Source organism: Bos taurus, chromosome 4, assembly GCF_002263795.3.
Source record: "Bos taurus isolate L1 Dominette 01449 registration number 42190680 breed Hereford chromosome 4, ARS-UCD2.0, whole genome shotgun sequence".
Classification (NCBI taxonomy): domain Eukaryota; kingdom Metazoa; phylum Chordata; class Mammalia; order Artiodactyla; family Bovidae; genus Bos; species Bos taurus.
Window position 1 is genome coordinate 93,817,646 of NC_037331.1, and position 18,846 is coordinate 93,836,491.

General features: G+C 41.7%; 1 protein-coding gene across 1 annotated transcript; it reads right to left on the reverse strand.

The window, feature by feature from the left end:
* Positions 1 to 1,898: 1,898 nt before the first annotated feature.
* ZC3HC1 (zinc finger C3HC-type containing 1) lies at positions 1,899 to 18,139 on the reverse strand. The gene is given in 10 exon segments (NM_001034591.2): positions 1,899 to 2,327; positions 4,709 to 4,915; positions 5,384 to 5,596; positions 5,927 to 6,170; positions 7,149 to 7,303; positions 8,590 to 8,717; positions 11,347 to 11,430; positions 11,975 to 12,125; positions 15,658 to 15,769; positions 17,713 to 18,139. Coding segments are annotated over 10 exon segments (1,509 nt in total). The 5' UTR covers positions 17,859 to 18,139; the 3' UTR covers positions 1,899 to 2,258.
* Between the last annotated feature and the right edge of the window lie 707 nt (positions 18,140 to 18,846).

Here is an 18,846-nt window from a genome sequence, read left to right on the forward strand (position 1 = left end):
CAAAACATTCTTCCACGGCTTCTCTTCCCACAGAACTGCCTCAGTATAACATGAGACTTCAAACTGGCCCAGACTGCATTCTTTCAGCTGTTCTCTTCTACTCAATGCAAAGGTCTTGTCACGGCAGAACACCTGCTCTTTCAGGAACATAGGAAATTCTGCTCCTTTGTTCAATGTTCCTTAAGCCTCAAATATCCTTTTTTCATTAAGTGTCCACCATGTGCAGGGCAGTTTTAAGTGTTGAGATGATAAAACAAGACAGACAAGGTCCCTGTTCTCATAGAGCCTACATCTCCAACTCATCTTTTAGGCTCAGCCCAAATCCACACCTTCCCCCAATTTCTCTCCAATTCCATATAGTCCATAGATGAGAATTAACTTATTTTATACTCTGTTTATCACTCTTTGTCTTGTGTAACATTTATGTACACATATATCTTGCAGGCTGGACTTGGAGGGTGGAACTTCTTGAGGGTGGAAACCAGGTGATCACTCATGCTTGTTATATAAGGGCTTGGACAGTGCCACACACACGAGACTTAAGTTTCTTAAATGATATCAAGTCTATCCAAAATTTGCTTCCATTTGTAATTTTAAAAAATCCCACAAAGCCAAAAATAGTATGGAACTCCATTTTAAAGAAGAGTAAAAATCTTTTTTTGGTGGGAGGTATAAATTAAAATTATAATATAAAGACTCAAAAGAAATACCCACATTATTATAATCTGAAACTTAGGCTTGTAGTCCATTTGAATACCTTGTGTTAATGTCTCAACACTATTCCTTAAGAAATTGTGACCTAGAGGCGATGAGCTTCTAGTGAGCAGACTTCTACAGTCACTAGTCAGCAGATGGCTTCCCATCCTAGGCCAGAAGTCTCATTACTAGAACATTACAAAGCTACCTGTTAACCAAACTCTAAGGGGACCATGGAGAATGAACAGTCAAGCCATTCATCAGTGCCAAAGGCAAAGGAGTGCCCCTAGAAAAATAACTTGGAAGCAACCTCTACCAGTCTTACCCACTGATGGAAGCTTAAGAGCAAATTCAACGCTATGTACCCTCTTTGAAAGTCAGGATTGAAAAAAATAACAGATTTAAAATCTAACATACATGAAAAAAAGGGGGCTGTCCTTTAGACTAAAGAGATTTATGCAATCCATTATTTTTTGAATTGGATACTGCTATGGACAAATCAAATGTAAAGGACATTTTGGGAACAACTGGAAATTTTGTATATGGACTGAGTATTAGATGATATTAAGGGTTTATTTTGTTGGGTGCAATACATAGAAAAAAATTTTTTATTTTAGAGATATAAAGTTTAGCATGGGTGGAGTATTATATTACATACTATGTTCCTAGAATACTTCAGTATAAAAGAAGTGAGTTATAAAACCAACCTACTGCAGCTACTAAAAGAAAATATGACATCTGGCAGAATACCTAGTTTCCTTCATGGTTGCTCTCTCGGTGGGTAGTCTCTTTAGTTGGGGCAGGTCAGGGTCAACTTCTCCACCCTGGAGACAACTCCCCACCAGCAGTGAAAGAGCCCTGGGGAGCCCCACGCAGGGAGCCTTGCATGGAGGGGGTCTTTTGAAGAGCCTTCCTCCCTTCGGCATCTCTCATTCTCGTTATTATCAAGTGAAGGGAGAAAGCCATGAGCTTACCATTCACTATAACGCATCAGGAGGTCTGGTGATGCAGGAAACAATGTCTTGTCTCTGTTCAGGAATACCTCTTTGACTAGAACCACAGATAAACTCCAGGCTTTGCAGCCAATCTGAAAACTAAAATTTTGGCTTTGTTTACTGCTCCACTGTAGTAGTTTTCTCAGTCTCAGCTTCCTTTATATCAGCCCATTAGACAAGGAGGAAAATAGTTCTCCAACTGTAAGAATCTTAACAAATGTTTTATTAACACACACTTACATATTCCTGGGACATAAGAGTCTTCAAAACACTGCCCCGACCTCAGACATGAAACCCGCTCAAGGCTGGGGTCCTCTCTGGAGTTCTGGAATCGTGCACTCCTTTGCTAGAGCCAGGCTCACCCCACCTCTCCTGCCCGCATCCCTGTGCTGCAAACAGATTTCCTCCTGTCAGATGCAGGTGGTGACACACGTCCGCAAGGGCAGGGGCTCCTCGTGATTAAACCAGAATGGAGAAAACCTTAGCATCAGCTGCTCAAAAAGGAATTTAGGCTTTATTTTTCAAAGCCACTCATTCCACTTCTCTGCAGGAAGGGCTGGGATATCTTCAGGATGAGCACAGAGATTCCCACTGCCGGAATATTCGGAATACCTTCCTTGATTTCTCAGAGAGACTCTGTAGATAGAAAAGTTCATTATTAGAGATTAAATTCCTTTACAGAGACAAAGGGTAATAGCTTTAAGATGTGGTCTGTAAATTTCTCCCACGATGATCTAGATATGTCTAGGAGTAAATAAAACAAGTTAATTGTATACAGTGCTATACACAAAGTGAAAGTGAAAATCGCTCAGTCATGTCTGCCTCTTTGCGACCCCTGCACTATACAGTCCACGGAATTCTCTAGGCCAGAATATCGGAGTGGGTAGCCTTTCCCTTCTCCAAGGGATGTTCCCAATCCAGGGGTCAAACCCAGGTCTCCCGCATTCAAAGAGGATTCTTTACCAGCTGAGCCACAAGGAAAGCCCAAGAATACTGGATTGGGTAGCTAAAAGCTGGACTAAGAATCAAACAGCTTGAGTCTGCTGTGATACCACTGCTAACACACTCGGCGCTTCAACAATACGGCTTATGTCCTCCTCCAAGCATCCGCATGTGTCCTCATCTTTGTATGAGAGAGAGCATGACACGTGTGACCCGCCATCAGTGTAGCACCACACACTTTGCACTGACTTCTCATCTGTGATGCTGAACTGGCCCTGTGAACAAGGATTCATATTCATAAGATGCCTAGCTGGTACTCATGGAATAATCTAAGGTTGAGGAATGAAACAAAGTTAAATGACTCTGAAGAGTTTAAGCTATGACCTTGGCCTTCTCAGTTTCCTGTTTTCGCCAGCAGAGCTAATAATAGGAAGAATCTCACTGCCACTTGATCATGCCTGCGAAGTGATCTGAGATTCTGAGAAATGGTGTTACAGGGAGACAAAACAGTTCACTGAAAGATAAAAGTTCTCAGGGAAGCAGAACACTTGGTTCCCTCTGCCTTGGAGAGTCACAGATGAGCACAGGGTCTCGGTGAGAGCACAAACACATCTAACAAGATAACCCACAAAGTTCCCTCCAACGTCTGACAGAAGATGACATTTTCACTGTTTCCTTATCCTCTGTGGCTGAATGTCTTAATAAAGCTCTAGGAGGGCAAAGTTTGAACTCTTACTCGTGACTGAGGGCAATTTAGTTAATACAGTGACAAAATTGAAAGAAATTTAAGTTGGAAAACAGTGTAAACTTTTTTCTAGCTTCAAGATCCTTTACAGGAGAGCCTCTTAAATTTTATAATTCCCAGTCACACAACAGCTGTGGGGAATCTTAACAGACAAGTTGCCAAAACAGACCTTCAAACTCCTGGAACTCAGGGCCACTTATAAGGCCAAATTTTCCCACTACCAAAAAAAAAAAAAAGCCCCATGGGGTTTCCAGTTAGCATAACAGTGACAGAGGGGAGTTAATTAGAACTGCCATACATTTTTTCATGAGGATCCAGGCAAAAGAACTCATGCAAAGACAGACCTAATCTCTCCCATTTGCAAGGTGGGCCAAAACATTTGTCTTCAGATTGCTTTATGTATTTCCAAGGTTTTAAACTGGAAAAATGCAGGGTTTTTAATTTTTTTTGGCAAAAACTTGGAAAACCATCACCTGCATATTTACTAAGGGTATGAATGTACATTCTTGAGCTTTTAGCATCACAGCAGCTCCCTCCAGTGGAATCCTATAACCCTACAAAACCATGAATCTGGGAATGCTTCTGATAAACAGCTGCTGGCAAGTATTATTTTACTTTGTCCTTGGAGGGAACAGAAGTCAGAAATTACTATATTTGTATCAAGCAGGTGACATGGCAAATTTGGAAATGAGCCAGCAAAGGAAAGAGAATGCAATTTTAATGATTCCTTAATGCCCACCGTCCTCTCGCTTCCATATTTGGCATAGAGCAAATGCTTGAGTTGCTTTCTCAGCTTTCGTGACTGGTTTGCTTTTACCCACAAGCGGAACCAGCAGCAGTCATTTGTGTGATGGCAGCTGAGGGTCAGTACACAAGCCTGGGGCCTCGGAACACAGGCAAAGTAAGGTGCCCGCCATGAGGAATGAAGTTGTGCTCATGGTAGCAGAGCACAGAGCTCCGTGCAGACAGCTACGTTAACGGGCCAGGGCTCCAAGTCCAAGAGACAGCAACTCAGGTGGAAAAAGCAGCTGCTCTGCAACACGAGGCTGGAGCAGCGGCCTGTTACCTCTTGCTGTTTCTCTCTCTCTTTTCTACTTCGAGTCATCTAAGTAGAAAAGACAAAGTATTTATCAGAATTTGGTGGAATGCCAAATGCTAAACTGCAGAAACACTGAACCAGTCCCGTGTTTGTTCTCTAGGATGAACCCAGACTGAGTCCATCTTGACTTGCGAAAACTGAGGGCAGGCAGGGTGCTAATTATAGGAACAGCCTCTTCTCATCTCATAAACAGCAAGCGCTGCACATGATCAGGGCAACGGCTTATCTCACCATGGAGTTGGTTTCAGCGGGCTGGTTAGACTGTTTGTGGGCCAAGAGGATGTTCAGCACTGCCTTCCAGCCTGGCTCTGCCGGAGTGCTGGCATCCACCTCCGTGCCACCATTCTCCTTGGTTTCTTTGCCGAGTGTGATGTTCACCCAAGGGCACCAGTCTCTATGCTGAGACGTGGGATCAAAGAAGCTTCGGGAAGAGGCGTCCTGAGGAAGGAGGCAGAGCAGTCAGTGTTAAAGAAGGGCAGACACTGTGTAAGTTCAGGGAGGCGCTGCTCTAAGTCATAAAATTCAGAATCTCATGACGCTCACATTTCTAGTTTTATGTTCTCCTTTAAACTCTGCCCATCTACTTCCCTCTCATTTTAAAAATCCCTTCACTCCCTTTGTGTTAAACCACAACTTATCAGGTCTGTTCCCCTTTCTCACTACTGTCCCTTGGGCTAGACAAATTTATCATGTCTCCAGTAGCCATCCCAAAGAAACAAAAGGCAAAACCCTGAATTTTTATTCCCCTCTCTAGTCACCCAACTGTCCCATCTTTAAACTTATTCCCACAGCCTCCTACAGCCGCAGGACCAGGCTCGGCTCGCGCCTGCTTCTCCACGCTGTATACACGGTGAGGGCTCGCATGCGGCCGTGCTCAGGGACCTCCAAGCATGCAGGTGGGCTCACCAAGCTGCTGGAGGAGCAGAGGCGAGCCCGTTTGGCTTTTCGAAGAGGACTAGATGGCACTTCCAGGCCGGCGCTGTCTCCTGTTCCCATACTGCGGGTCACTGGGCGGGTTCTGGTGGCAGGGCTAGCAGCCTCCAGCTCTGGACGGTCCACAGGACTGGAGGAGTCCCCACTCCGAGTTCTGGAGACGATGGGACCTGGGCTCTTTTCAGCCTGAAGGAAAGGGGAGATGTTGGACAATGAAATTAATGACTATGGTCAGGAAAAATATTTCTAGAAGTATGTGAAAGCTAACATTTATTTTTTTTAACATTTTAAAAACTATAAAATTTAGTTTCTGAACTATGTAACCGAACTCTTCAAAGAATAACAGATTTCCATACACAATAATGAATTTAGCATCTCCAGTGCAACTAATGAATAAAACCATTCTATGGTATTCTGATCAATTAATCTAAGTTAATATCCAATTTTTCATCAACATTTTTGGTAAGAATGATGTTTTTAAAAAGTCCACCCCAAACAAGCCAAAGGAGTCTATACCTGCTCTGAGCCTGGGGAAAAGATGGTATCCTGGCTCCGAGTCACCATCCTGCGAGGAGACTCGGGCACCAGAGGGGAGCGCTCTGGCCGGCCCTCAGATCCCGGGACGGGGGAAGGGGTCAGGCCCAAGGAAGCATCCAGGTCGGTCATGGACGACTCGATCTGCTGAAAGCCCCAGAGCCCCACCTTCCTCATACACTGTGAACAAGTTATCAGGGAGAGCTGCATGGGTTCCAACAAAGAACTATGTGAGAAAAGAAAAGAGAGTGGGTTTCCTCAGAAGGTAACACTGCCAAGGGACTAAGCATGATGATTTGTGAGTATGCTCCATCTCATCAAACAAATCTCTGGGCGGTCCAATGGCCTGGGGACCACCTCCTCTCAGGGCCCCTATCCTCCAATCTCAGCACCTAACTTCATCACCTGTTATGAATTTCCTATAGGAAGATCTGGGGGTCTTAGTGTGCCGTCTATGGCAAGATTATTTTAAAGATGAAAGTGTTAAGTCACTCAGTTGTGTCCGACTCTCTGTGATGCCATGGATTGTAACCTGCCAGGATCCTCTGTCCATGGGATTCTCCAGGCAAGAATACTGGAATGGGTAGGCATTCCCTTCTCCAGGGGATCTTCCCGACCCAGGGATCAAATCCAGATCTCCTGTGTTACAGGCAGATTGTTTACTGTCTGAACCACCAGGGAAGCCCCATTTTAAAGATATGTTTTATAAATTTCTCATGTCCCTTTTAAAAGTTTTTCCCTATAAAAGAATAGTCCTTAATGTACCAAAGAAAGCATATTTAAAGTAAATCAAAATTGGTCTGACAGTCTTGTCTCAGAAGGATTCTGTGCCAAACTGAGCAGCTGGAATGGAAACACCAAGTTGGGGCCTAGAGGATTCAGCTGGTGCTTCCTTGGTAGATTTCATCAATTAAACTGATTTTTCCTTTCTAAAACTGGAAAGGAGCTTCACTGTTTACAGGAACACAAATTTCCTTCTGGGAAGTGACAGTAAAAGAAACAAAGTTCAGGTGTGTTCACGAATTCCTGAGTTCTCATTCTGGTTTGGTTGCTAATTCTTACTATCCCTCTTCCACCCACTTAGGTTTTCTCTGTCACTGCCTTTCTCACACAAATACCACGTGATCTACAAATGTTAAGAGTAACTGATATACATGGGTATATAGTGTCATCACGGTTTATGTCCCCAGGCACATTCGCTAACCTACACGCCCAGCCACACACAGAGAGAATACAGGCAGTGACGTGCACTTGGATGTCTGAGCCTAATTTGGTTGCAGTTTTTCTCTCATCAGTCCGGTGATCAAGTTCATCTTCAAGCAGGTGCAGGAGAAGACTGATCTTGTCTTCTGTCAAGCACTACAAAGGAACCAACATGAAAGACTTACACAAATTTCAACCACCATGAACAGAAGCCATAGATAATGATGCATCTAGATGGTACAAGGCAAAAGTCATGGAAAAAATGATAAACACAAAGACAATTCTCTTCACTCAGGTAGACTTACTTCTAGCAGAGGCTAAGGTATCCACAGGCACTTCGTGACCTGCCCGGGGTCTGCTGTGAGAAAGGGAACAGTTTTCCTGGAACTACCTCATCTTTTCTTAGTACCAACTTGCTTTCAAATTACCAACTCCATATTTTCTCTGAAATCTGTAAACCAAGTAACGACTATCACTTATATCTTGCCCTGACACTGAATTTACTTTATTTTTGGATGTGCTGGGCCTTTGTTGCTTCCTGGGCTTCTCTCTAGTTGCAGTGTGCCGGCTGCTCACTGCAGTGGCTTCTCTTGATGTGGAGCACGGGCTCCATGGCATGTGGGCTTCAGTTGTTAAAGCATGTAGGCTCACGATAGTTGTGGCTCCTGGGTTCTACAGCATAGGCTCAATAGTTGTGGCACGTGGGCTTAACTATTGCACGTCATGTGGGATCTTCCTGGACCATGGATCAAACCTGTATTTCTTGCATTAGCAGGTGGATTCTTTCTCTCTGAGCCACCAAGGAAGCCCTGAATTTGCTTTTGACACAACAGAAGAGCTTGCCAGAATCTTTACTTTTGTTCCAAGAATAATACAGAACCATGACACAGTGAATAAAATTTGCCTTGGCTAGGGACAAATGGACATTTATAACAGGCATCAGATGTTTATAGTCTGATGCTAAAATACATAACAGCTTCTCAATTGAAGAAACAAAATAATAGCTTCTATTTCCTTAAAGTCTGTCTTGATAGAATAATCACACGATGACAAACGGGACAGTAAATGTTCAAAGTACAGATGGGCCAAAGCATTTCAAAATTTCTGTTTACAAGGGAGAAGGGAGTTTATAACTTTTCTAACACTTTCCTTGGAAAATGGTATGCAATAAGCCATATGAAGCCACATTTCAGTATCTTCTGTTAAGTAACAAATTGAGATAAAATTGAATTTATGCCACTTAGAGCATCATATCTAAAAGTGTAAATAGAACTCATTTATTTAAACCCTCAAGTCACCTTTCCAGTAGAGATTGGAAAAGGTCAGCTGAGAGACAAACAAGTAGTTCTCTTCTTAGCTATCTTCATCCTCTGGTCATTAAAAGAAATGCTTCATGCTGGTGACAACTGAAGGCCACTGTATGCTAGCCAAGAAAAACTCACCATAGTTTTTAAGTCCTCTGGCCTCAAGGAAGGAAGCTGGAGGTCCAAGTGACAAAGGCTTTGAAAACGATCTAGGAATTCACTAACAAGAACAGTGGGCTCATCCAATGGCAACATTCCAAATCGATCTGTGGAAATAGTAAACTGAAGATATACTGGTGCAAATTACTTTTAAGAAGAAAGCATGCATAGGGCAGCAGGGGAGATGTAAAATGGATGATATTTGATGATATTAAGAAATTACCGATTTTTTTTGGATAGGGCTGGGATGATACTTTTGTGATTGTTTTATTTTTTGGCTGCACTGTGGGGCATGCAGGATCTTAGTTCCCTGACCAGGGATTGAACCTGTACCCTCTGCATTGGGAGTGTGGAGTCTTAACCAATGGACCACCAGGGAAGTCCCTGTGATTATATTTAGAAAGCAGAGTCTCAGGAAAGGTTTATCAGAAGTAGTCAGGTCTTAGCTGAACTGGAAAGACCAACAACAATGTGTAAAAGTAAAGCCCTAAGGGACAGCATGTGTGGGGAATTTTAAATAGTTTCTCAGACTTGGAACACACTATTCCTCTGGGGAGCTGAGTCGAAGAGAAGGTTAAAGTATAGACAGCAGTCAGGCCATAATTTTATTAATGTATGTTGATGAGAAACTACTGGAAGATTTTTTTAAAGGAAAAATATATAGAATATATGCACTAGTTTAGAGACTAAGGGGTTAGCCTAGATGCAAAGAAATAAGCTTAGCAGACAGTGGGGTGATCTGAAGTAGTAATCCCTCTAAGATATCAGTGGCACAAGGATGGAGAGAAGGAGCATCCATGTGGAATGAAGGAAAATGAACAGAGGCCTGTGGGACCTGATCAAGCACACCAACAGCTGCATAATGGAAGACCCAGAAGGGGCAGGAACAATATTTGAAGAAATATGATCTGAAAACTTCCCAAATTTGATTAAAAACATTAATCTGTACATCCAAAAGCTCAAAATCTGTGTAAGCAGAGAAAGAGCCACTATGCTAGAGTAAGTAGGAAGTGTACCAAGAATGAAAGCTTGATTAACACCTGTGATGACATGTAACTTGGTGAAAAGGGTGTTCAAGTTACAGTCACACACAACAATAATGTAGAAAGAGGGTCTGACAGGAGGTTCTAAAATGAATAAGCCAGTGTTCCCAAAGGGAGAATCAACTAGATAAACACTATTCCTCAGCTCTCAGATTAACATTTTAGATGGTTCTACCAACTATAAGGCTTCAAGCCTGCTACATATGCCAACATGGATTAATTTCAAAAAAGCTGACTCCCCCTATGAAGGATAGGTTGTAGAATATATACAGAATGATAACATTTATAGAAAAATGTAAAACAAATAAATAGTACCATATACACTGCCTCTAGATACTTGAAAATGTTGTAGATACAGAAACCATGTAACAAATCATGGTCACTAAATTCACGATAGTAGTTATTGCAGGACAGGGAGGCAGGGAATGAGGCTGGGGAGGACTACACAGCTGTATTTGTAATTCTTCCTGATCAACAGAAAGAATGCAAGGTGGGTGTTTACAAGGGTAGCAAAATGTAGTAATTGGTGAGGTTGAGTGGTAGATACAGAGATGCTTCTTATATTACTATTTACATTTTTTTTAATACTTGAAACACTAAAATTTTAGAAATTACTTAAAAAGTTAAAAATAAAACAAAGAGACACTTTCTATGGGTCCAAAGAGTTTTGTCTCTGGTCTTGGTGAGTCCCCCAGAAGGCTGTGCTCTTGAGGCTTTACTCAACAATATGCCTCCGAGACCAGCAAAATATAAACAAGTACCACTTGAGACTACATTTTGGGCTCCCTTGTTTTGAAGAGCTTTATGCACACATGAGTGGTTTCTGATTCAAGAGAAAGGGCGTACTGCCACAGCTCTTCCACGGGAAGCTCGAGAGGAGCCTGCACCTGGCCTCTCCATACTCCTTACGGTGGGGGAGTCCTTGGCTGTGATAGCCTTTGTTGTTGTTGTTTGGTCACTAAGTCATGTCCGACTCTTTTGTGACCCATGGACTGTAGCCTGCCAGATTCCTCTGTTCATGGGATTTTTCCAGGCAAGAATATGGGAGTGAGTTGCCATTTCCTCCTCCGGGGGATCTTCCCAACCCAGGGCTCGTCTCTGGAGTCTCCTGTATGCAGGTGGGTTCTTTATCGCTGGGCCACCTGAGAAGCCCCTGTGATACCTTCACTTCAGTGCTACTGATACATTGTGCTGTTTTACTGTCATAAACTGGAGATTTGTAATCACTCTCATGTGCAGTCCTGTGAGTCTTCCTTAGCAAATGAACCTGTTATCTGCCACCATTAATGCCATTAGTGTACCAGGAGGCCTGGGTAGAACATGGGGCTGGTTTGCTACGTAAGAAAGGCAGAGTTTGAAATCAGATAAAACCACTGTTATGGCTCCTCACTAGTTGGTTTTAAGATTTCTGATTCTCAGTTTCCTTACCTAAGAATCAGATTGATAATATCTACCTCCCAGGGCCCCTGCAAGGATTAAACAGGATAACGTAGGCATAGTTTAATCTCTGTCATGTCAAATGCATTTAATAAAATAATGACGTAAGAATAAATTAATGTCAGTGCTTCTTGTAAAGCACAAATAGAAAGGAGGAAAGAGAAACTTCAAAGACTAGATTTTTACAAAGAAATAGACAATACTAGAAATGCAATGACCCAAGAGATGATAATGGGGAAATGCTGGGAATAAGTACCTGGAGAGGGGCTGTCTGGCCAGAAACAGAACTTCTCATGGGCAGTACATAAGGCTTTCTTCAGCTCAGCACATCGCTCCTTATCTGAAACCCATACAGGTAACAATGCCTTAAAAAACACTATCACAGATTCAAAATCCAATGGCCAAGAGCTTTTAAGAGTATAGATACAACTAAAAATAAAAATAACTAAGGCAATTTTTAAAGATATGAAATATTAGTAACTGCATCATCTTAATATTTGTCACAAGTTTTAAATCAAGATTCTAAGACCAGTTAACAAGGAGCTATTATGTATCTTTATAAGGCAGATCATTAAAAAATGTGAGCCTTCATTAATGCCCTGTGTTTCTGAGCCTAAAGTATAAATTTCAGAATCCTAACATAAACATACTGCTGCTAGTTTCCCAGAATGCATACAGACAGGTTCACTCTAAAGTAGCTGAGCTTTAAAAAAAAAAAGTAATGACTGAAGCTAATAATTAAGGTGAAGAAAATCACAAATTTACCTTGTTATATATAGAAGGATACATTCTTTGATCAAACACAAGTGGCTAGTCTTTTCAGAAAAGCTAGCATAGATATCTTTTGAACTTGGAGAAAAACGTAATTTGTACTTTATACTTACATCTGTCAAAATCAAAAGCTGGTTGTAAAGTGGCACAGAGGAAAGCCTGACAGCTGGAGCACTTCAGCATATCACATTCAACTGTGACCCAGCCGTATTTTGCACAGACCAGTGGAGACAGCTCAGAGGGCTTGCCTGCCCATTTCAGAGAGTATTCATGTTAAGAAAAACATGGCTACATTAAAATGAGTTAAGTCAGAAATGAAAACTTTAATTCACTCTTAGTATAGTTAGGAATAAACACATTCAGAGGGAAAGCTATGGGAAGCCCTATATATTTTATATGCTTAAAATGTTTTTTATTATCAGTTGTGGGATGGAGTCGGAGAAGGCAATGGCACCCCACTCCAGTACTCTTGCCTGGAGAATCCCATGGATGGAGGAGCCTGGTAGGCTGCAGTCCATGGGGTCGCTAAGAGTCGGACACGACTGAGTGACTTCACTTTCACTTTTCACTTTCACGCACTGGAGAAGGAAATGGCAACCCACTCCAGTGTTCTTGCCTGGAGAATCCCAGGGACGGGGGAGCCTGGTGGGCTGCCGTCTATGGGGTCACACAGAGTCGGAGGCGACTGAAGCAACTTAGCAGCAGCAGCAGCAGCCTTGGTGGTCTAGTGTTTGGGAGTCCATCTGCCAATGATGGAGACACAGGTTTGACCCCTGGTCCAAGAAGATCTCACATGCTATAGAGCAACTAAGCCCGAGGTCCACAACTACTGAAGCCCGAGTACCCAAGAGCCCGTGCTCTGCAACGGAAGCCACCACAATGACAAGCCTGTGCACTGCAACGAAGAGTAGCCCCTGCTTGCTACAACTAGAGAAAACCTGCATACAGCAATGAAGACCCACTGCAGCCATAAATAAATACAATAAAATAAAAAAAAAATTCTAAGGATTTGAAAACACTAGCGAAAGTACCCGAATTTGCCTGAGCAACAGGGGATGGTGAAGGTCAAACAACAGAAATATTTATCACTCCTCTGTACTGCTGCTTTTACCTTCTGAAGAATAAAGTCAGTAAAATTAAAAATATTCATTATTCATCCCTGCCCTAAATTTGACTGTTATATATTAATGTGTGTAGGTGGTATGTGTGTTTTAAATAGGCCGAGAGCATTAAGAGCATCTACAGTATGGGAAAAATAAAATCATTTATTGATCTTTAACATTCAACACTCGGTTTTTTCTGTTTACCTACGGAGCTCTTGTTTTACAGAGCACACACACACAAAAAGGAGAAAACATGAAAGTTGCAGGAAAGTTCTGTATTTTTACAAGGGATATTGGAAATTGAAAACATTTTAATAGCAGCAAAAGGACTGAAGGCTAGAAATAGAATCTAGATATAAATGTTAAAGGAGTTTGAATTCTGTAGAATAAAAGAAGGAAACAACAAAATTCTGTGAAGCAATTATCCTTCAATTAAAAACTAAATAAATTTTTTTTAAAAAGTCAGAGAATCACTTAACTAGCTTAGGTCAAATAAATAATTATCATATCCAAGTGGCAATCAAATTAAATTCACTGAGAACAAAAAAATAACAAAATGAAATAATTTTTAAATGCTGTATCAATATTAGGAATTAATCCAAGGAACAGCAGTACAAGGATGGTTAAAATACTTTCTCCTTCCTGAACAATTTAGTCCTAAAGCCACCAGGGGGTGCAAGGCAGAGGAATAAGCCAGGAGGGTGAGGGAGACAGCTCAGGGCAAGGCATCAAAGCCGAAGTAAAGAGGGAGTCCCCATAGAGGGGGAAGTTGGAGCACCCTGGGGTGCTGTAGCCAAGCCGCCCACTCACCAAATCAGGGGCACCTGGAATTTCAAAATATATAATAATAGTAATGGATTAAAATCCATTGAATAAAAAAGGAAATCAGAGACCAAGCTACTACAAACAAGTAAGTTACATACAGTTTGATAAGGAATTATATTTACGTAGTTTCAAAGCACATTCCCACAAAACAGCTTAATTACAAAGGAGGAAAAAGTTATTTTAAAACAGTAAACACCCACTTAATCAACTGATCAGAATGATCATCCAGGTAAAGGGGCATATCAAAAGCATGTGCCACCTGACAGGATGCAATGAGAACACAGCATCACAACTTGCGTCTCATCATAACCAAACATCAGACAAATGCAAACTGAGATACGCTCTATAAAATAACTGGCCTATCATCTTCAAAAGTATCAAGGTCATGAAATTCAAAGAAAAACTGAAGATTTTAACTGGATCTTCTTAAGAAGGTTATGATGACAACTGATGGAATGATTATGATGTGAGGGTTAGACGGTGGTAATTTATTATGTGAATTTCCCAATTTTGATGATTTCACTGTGGTTATGTAAAAGAAAGTCATTGTTTGTGGGAAATATTTGGGAGTCATGAGGTGTCACTTTGGCAACTTACTTTCAAGTACTCAAAAGAAGGTTCTTTGTAACCTGTACAACTTTTCTATTAAGTCTGTAATTGCTTTTAAATTAAAAACAGTCTAGCAAATAGGAGAAGGCAATGGCACCCCACTCCAGTACTCTTGCCTGGAAAATCCCACGGACAGAGGAGCCTGGTAGGCTGCAGTCCATGGGGTCGAGAAGAGTCGGATACGACTGAGCGACTTCATTTTTATTTTTCACTTTCATGCACTGGAGACGGAAGTGGTAACCCACTCCAGTGTTCTTGCCTGGAGAAGCCCAGGGACAGTGGAGCCTGGTGGAAGGATGTCTATGGGGTCGCACAGAGTCAGACACGACTGAAGCAACTTAGCAGCAGCAGCAGCAAATAGAAAACAGCAAAAGTGATGTGATGTTGCTTGAGACTAGGTTATAAAAATAATCTAGCTTCTATCTTGCTCTCTCTTGCTTGCTCACTCTGACTGAAGTCTGCTGCCATGTTGTAACTATCCCTGTGAGAGGCCCATGTAGCTCCAGTCAAAAGCCAGTAAAGAACTGAAACCCTCAGTCCAATAGCTATGAAGAAATTAATCTTGCCAACAACATGAGTGAGCTTAGAAGTAGATCCTTTACTAGTCTAGCCCTGGCCAATACTTTGATGACAGTCTGAGAGAGGCCCTGAACCATACGACTCAGCTAAGCTGTACCTAGATTCCTGATCCACAGAAAACGTGAGATAATAAGTGTTTGTGGTTTTAAGCTACTAAGTCTGAGGATAATTTGTTGTGCAACCATGGATAACTTTCAGAGGAAAATCTTGAAAGAGACAGGAAATGTACTGTAGTCTAAAATAATATTAGGTTTGAGCACTAAGAGCCTTACACCATAATTCTGGTTCTACCAGTTACTAGCAAGTTGACCCTGGGTAAATCAAATAATCTACCTGAACTGTTTCCTCTTTGCAAAATGAGATTAAGAATACTTATTTTCATATGTTTAAGATGAAGCTCAAATGTGATAATAAACATGAAAACACTATATACAATGTCAGTTATTATTCCTTTTTCTCTCAGGCTCTTAGTTTTCTCTTCTGTGGAAAAAAAAAAAAAAGATTAGAAGCCAAATGTCCCTTAATATTTTATGATGTTAATTTTCCTAAAAAAAATTCTTATCAAGTTTAATTCTAAAAATTAAAACATCAGAGTAAGTGGTCTTATTCCTGGAAAAAAAAAAAAACCCAATAATTCAGCAGCAGGAGAACATGCAACTCACACGAACCTAAAAGGATATAGAATATGTTTCCACTCTGCTAAAGAAGGCTTCTTTGCTTGTAGATTCCAACGGAGGTTCTTCTGCTTGGGGTGATCCATTAACTGACTGGAATGTGGCAGATGTGTCCTTCCTAAAATAAAGAGGCAGAACTACTGGTAATCCTTTCAAGGCATCACTTTGCCTAAACATTTTGTATCTGGCTTCTCTGTACATCATAATATCAATCACACCACTCTAGATTTTAAACTTTCTAAATTTTACTTCTCTACTTAACATTTTCAGTAGTTTCACAGAATCCAAATTCTTTAGTCTGGCATTCAAATCTCTTTACAGTTTGGCCATAACTAAGTTTCAAGCAATTTCTACTTCCACCATGCTCTGCTAATCCTGTACTGGTAAACTGTTTTACCTCACTCTCTGGTCTCTGACAGCACTTTGCATAACTTTTGTAAACACAAAACAAGACTCAAGGCTTCTATCCATTATACAACTTGAACCACCTTTCAAATTCAACTCTTTTAACAAGCAGAAAATAAGTTTTTATATTTCTACCTAGATTGATACTTGATACCCACTTTTCCCCCAAAGGAACTAATTTGAAATTTTAAATCTAAGTAAAGATTTTTAGGCTATTTCATGAAAAAATGCAAGGAGAAAAAAACAGCAAAACAATTCTTTTATAATCAATGAAAGGCACTTCAACAGAGCCTGGATAGGGTAAAGGGAAGAACTGTGTTACACAAAAGTAATTTTAATAAAAGTAAGATTACATCAGGCTGTCCCTGGTGGCTCAGCTGGTAAAGAATCCGTCTGCAATGTGGGAGACCTGGGTTCCACCAGTGGGTTGGGAAGATACGCTGGAGAAGGGAACTGCTACCCACTCCAATTGTCTGGCCTGGAGAATTCCATGGACTATACAGTCCATGGGGTCGCGAAGAGTGGGGCATGACTGAACGACTTTCACTTTCAAGATTACATCAATTACTATAACTCAAAAGTAATTTATTCTAAGAATCCTTCTGAGAGTCACAGAGAGCCTTAGGGAGGTTGGATCTTGGAAAAAATTCAGAGGATTCAGAAATCTGGATAGAAAAAAGTGACATTTATTTTAGTAACCTCTAACTCCTGGGTTTTCATTGGAAGGACTGATGCTAAAGCTGAAACTCCAATACTTTGGCCACCTCATGAGAAGAGTTGACTCATTGGAAAAGACTCTGATGCTGGGAGGGATTGAGGGCAGGAAGAGAAGGGGACGACAGAGGATGAGATGGCTGGATGGCATCACCGACTCGATGCACATGAGTTTGGGTGAACTCTGGGAGCTGGTGATGGACAAGGAGGCCTGGCGTGCTGCGATTCATGGGGTCGCAAAGAGTCGGACACGACTGAGCGACTGAACTGAACTGAAATGCATTTCTTTCCATTATGAATGAAGATAATTTAAAAAAACACAGTAGCACCAGCAGTATCTGTAAACGTCACCATGGAAGTCACAGATATTTTGTCACCACATTATGGTTATTGCGTATGTTCTGAAATACCATTTATGCTTAACACTACCTCAAAATTACAGTAGACAACATATCTACTACTAATAATTAAGCGTTTTACTGCATCACTTTTTTAATCTTTTACTTCCTTACTTTGCATTCCAAAGTAAGTGGTATCTTTTATAATCCTATGTATTTACTTCATGTATTGAAAAATATAACTTTCTGAGGTGTTCATAAACTTTACCAGGCCGCCAAAAGTGTCTAAGACTTTAAAAAGGTTAAGAAGTCCAACCAAAAGGAATCGGGTGCGCATTTTTAGTTAGCGGTCCTTTTTTTTCCTCCCGCCCCGCTTAAAAAAAAGAAAAAATCTGCTTAAGGCAAAATTGCGCCCGCGGTGTGGGATCCAGTATCTCCTGAGTAGAAGATTAAAGGCGACAAGGCGAAGTAATCCCAGTCTCTTCAAGACCCGGGTCGAAGCCACCCCCACCGCCTGAGTTACAGACCCAGGTATCTATCCCCTCTGCTCCGAGTCCCCCAAACCCTCTTCAATTTGCCGTCGCCAGACACAGGCTGCACTCACGCTTCGGCGCCTCCCTCTTCTGGGGCAATTCCCTCATCTATCAGCTGCCGGACTTTTTGGGGAGTTCCTTCTGGAGAGCGAACAACCGCACTCCAATTCTTTTCGACCCCCGCAGTAAAGGAAGTCCCCTCACTGGGCGCCGCCATCTTGGTCCGTGACCGAGTTACTTCCCCGCGGGTGTGAAGGCTCAGGAACTTCCGTTCTGGGCGGTTAAGATCGTTCTTTGGCTTCCCGCTTGTTAGCCCGAGAGACCTGTGGGGCCTCACCGCGGGGCCCAGCGCTTCTTGGCCACGTTAGAAGGAAGCAAATTCTCGTCTTAGAGCGAGCTAGGGACTTCTCTGGAGGTCCAGTGGTTAGGACTCCGCGTTTCCATTGAAGGGGGCGGGTTCAGATCCCCGGTCGCAGGAACTAAGATCCCGCGTGATGTGCAGCGTGGTCCCCCTCCCAACCCCCCCCCCCCAAAAAAAAAAAAACCACAACGAGATAGACCCTCGCGGGAGGGCTCTGGTTAAATACGAAGTTTAATCGTTTCTTTTAGGTACGAGCATATCTGGGTTGATAGGTTTTTAGAGCGCCGAGTTCAGCAGGGGTGAGGTGCTCGATTTAGTCTTAAGGTAATTAACTGATAAGGTTTAAAAGTTTTAACTCATAAGTTTAAAAAGGTTTAACTCAAGGTTTAAAATATTTAACTCAAAAGGTTTAAAGTTGTATCTTTTTACATGTGGCAGAATGGCGACTTGAGAGTAAATAATTTCGAATTCTTCTTAGAAACAGTGTTATGGGTGGATTTAGAAGTTTCCAGTATTTGCCATCATTGAACACTTCTTCCCTGCTTTGTCCAAAAAATATTTAATGAGGGTGTTCTACTGACGCTGTGCTCAGCGATGGCAATGACAGCAGTGAATAAAAGAGACATAGTTCTTAGTGGAGTTAGACATTAAAAAAAAAAAGTTTTCGTGAACTTTTGAAATTAAAAGTGCTTCAAAGAAATACCAAGGGTATAAAGGACCTAATTCAGTCTGCAGATTGTCCTGAGAGCATCAGTGCCGGAATTAAAATAGATGAGATGGTGGAAAAGAGAAATACACAGACTCTTAAGAGGAAAAAAAAAAGACTGATATGAGTGAGCAATAG